At 41.8% G+C, this 2,718-nt stretch overlaps 1 protein-coding gene across 1 annotated transcript; it reads left to right on the top strand.

Annotated features, from left to right (window-relative positions):
• Positions 1 to 621: 621 nt before the first annotated feature.
• LOC111901641 (uncharacterized) lies at positions 622 to 1,164 on the top strand. The gene has a single exon (XM_023897526.1). It carries the CDS (start codon positions 622 to 624, stop codon positions 1,162 to 1,164), a length of 543 nt encoding a protein of 180 aa, XP_023753294.1.
• The last annotated feature ends 1,554 nt before the right edge of the window (positions 1,165 to 2,718 follow it).

Consider the following 2,718-nt stretch of genomic DNA (forward strand, 5'->3'; position numbering starts at 1 on the left):
GTTTACAAAGTGATACGAAACATTTTACTCAAATATGCTTATGAACTCACCAACATTTTTATGTTGACCTTTTAAATTAACTTGTATTCTCAGGAAACCGTTGAGCAGGTTGGGCAGAAAGAATTCATGGATATTTTGTTATATTTTGTATCATCATACTTTGACTATTTTGGCATGTAATATTGAAATACAATATTTGATGTAAACCAATGACAGTTGTAATAGTACATGTGTGATGATGATGTTATGTTTCAATTATATACTCTGTGATGATACTACAAGAATGAAATCACCCAAGCCCCCGAACGTTTCTGCCGTCTGGTTCGGGGATGTGACACTTTCCCCTCAATTCTCTTCCTTTTTCTTTCATCTTCCCGCCTACCCTAACAGTGTCTTGTATCCTCCATGACGAACGATACCATTGACAAAGATGCCACTGAAAAGCCATTTGCAAACACTAACATTCGCTCCTACGTGCCAATCACTCTTGATCTTGAAGAACTAAACTTTAACCCATGGAAAGACCTCTTTAAAGCATGTTGCATCACGTTTGGTGTTCATCACTACTTGACAGACCCTGCTCCTACTAACCCATCTGCTGACTAGTCCAAACTTGACTCAATGGTTAAGATTTGGCTCTATGGCATAGTTCACAAATCCTTGATTCAGATGGTGTCCAAGAAGGGCATGACAGCATATGACATCCGGAAAAGTCTCGATGACATCTTCAACGACAACAAAGATGCCCGAGCTATGGAGCTCGATCAAGAACTATGTACCATAACAATTGGATACATGTCGAATCACGCGTACTGTCAACGCATCAAGACCATCGCCGACCTCCTAGCAAATATTGATCAACCAGTACCAGAGAAAACCTTGGTCACGTTCATGGTCAATGATCTCGGGGAGAAGTTCGATCAACTAGCCGGAATCATCCGTCATCAGAATCCTCTTCCATATTTCTTCCAAGCACGTTCGATGCTTGTTCGTGAAGAACTTCGCCTATCCCGTAAGCGCCCTCAACACGGAATTCATCAAGACAATTCCTCAGCCCCAACAATACTCTACAGCGGAAATGCAGAGCCTTCTCGTACTCCCTTCACCCACTCCCGTGGAGACCGCCAGAATCAAGATCTCCAGCAGAATAATGACCGCCGGTAGGGGTGTGCATAGGCGGGTACCCGCCCTAATTGTCTGGAACCAGAACCGGCTACATCGGTTCCTTAGATTTTGGAACCGGAACCGGAACCGCCGGGACCGGTTCCGATACCGGGTACCCGGTTTCTAATTAAGTTTCATAAAATTCAATCATTACAATCCCCTAAAACTAACCATCCTTTTAATTTTATTAATAAGCATTATTATTCACGGACATGACATATTAAAATTTAAGTTTAGTATTATTGTTGTACTCGTCAATATTTCTCTTAGGCAACATCAAATATGAACTGTATGAGAAATAAGAAAGGTAATTGTTTAAAAACTTGCTGTAACGATGTGATGCTTGACATCTAACATTAGGAATAATAACATAAGAACCAAGTATTATCCATTTTTTTTAATTTTACACACGTGAATACAAAGTGTTAATTATTTAAATGTGGCCAAGTATTATCCATTTTTTGAATTTTACACACGTGAATACAAAGTGTTAATTATTTAAATGTGGTTTATAACCCATTGAAATTAAATTTATTATTTAACATAAATCCATGATTATACGAGTTAGTTTATATATAAATCGGTTCCGGCGGTTACCCGGCGGGTAACGGTTCCGAAAAAACGAGAACCGGAACCGCTTAAGGCGGTTCCAAAACTTTAGGAACCGGAACTGGAACCGCTTAAGGCGGTTCCGGTTCTGGAACTGGCAGTTCCGATGCGGTTCCGGTTTCGAAAGCGGGTACCCTATTTCGATGGTCACCCCTAACCACCAGAATGGAGATCGTCGGTATCAAGACCGTCGTAGCAATGAACGCATGCAAGATGATCATCGACATTAGCAACAAATTGGAGGCGGTGACAGGTGCCAAACTCACGCATTTAATTTTGCTCCCTGGCAAATGTGGGCTTCCCTACCACCATAGGCTCCTCCAGCCTAATATCTTCAATCCTTAGCTAATGTTTCATGGGCTCAACAACAACACCCCTCAGCACCTTGGGCTTCTACTGGAGCAGGATCATCTCGTCAACAATAATAGCATGCCCATTCCTGGGCTCAACAACAACACCCCTCAGCACCTTGGGCTTCTACTGGAGCAGGATCATCTCGTCAACAATAATAGCATGCCCAACAACCTGCTGCCTTTCACACTTCATGGATTGCTCCAAAATCCAGGACCTACGAACATCTCAGATCAGGCAACTTTATTACCGGAGGCATTTCAAACCATGAACCTTCAAGACCCGACCAACTCGGGATGATACATGGACACGGGTGCAACGAATCATCTCTCGGCGGGTATAGGTAACCTTCACAATGTTTTTAATAAAAGACCCATTTCGTCAATTCTCGTTGGTGACGGTTCTCACATACCAGTCACTAACACGGGACATAGCATTCTTCCCACTCCTCATCTCCCACTTCACCTACATAAATATAATAAAAAATCTTATCTTCGTTTGCAAATTTACCACTGATAATGATTATTCATTGAATTTGACCCATTTGGTTTAACTGTGAAGGATCTTTGGACGTACCAAACTCTTCTCTGTTGT

The sequence above is a fragment of the Lactuca sativa genome, chromosome 9 (genome assembly GCF_002870075.4).
Source record: "Lactuca sativa cultivar Salinas chromosome 9, Lsat_Salinas_v11, whole genome shotgun sequence".
NCBI lineage: Eukaryota > Viridiplantae > Streptophyta > Magnoliopsida > Asterales > Asteraceae > Lactuca > Lactuca sativa.

Bases quoted from the DNA above. Each gene is read 5' to 3' on its own strand.
- LOC111901641 (XM_023897526.1), top strand. From the start codon at position 622: ATGGTTAAGATTTGGCTCTATGGCATAGTTCACAAATCCTTGATTCAG.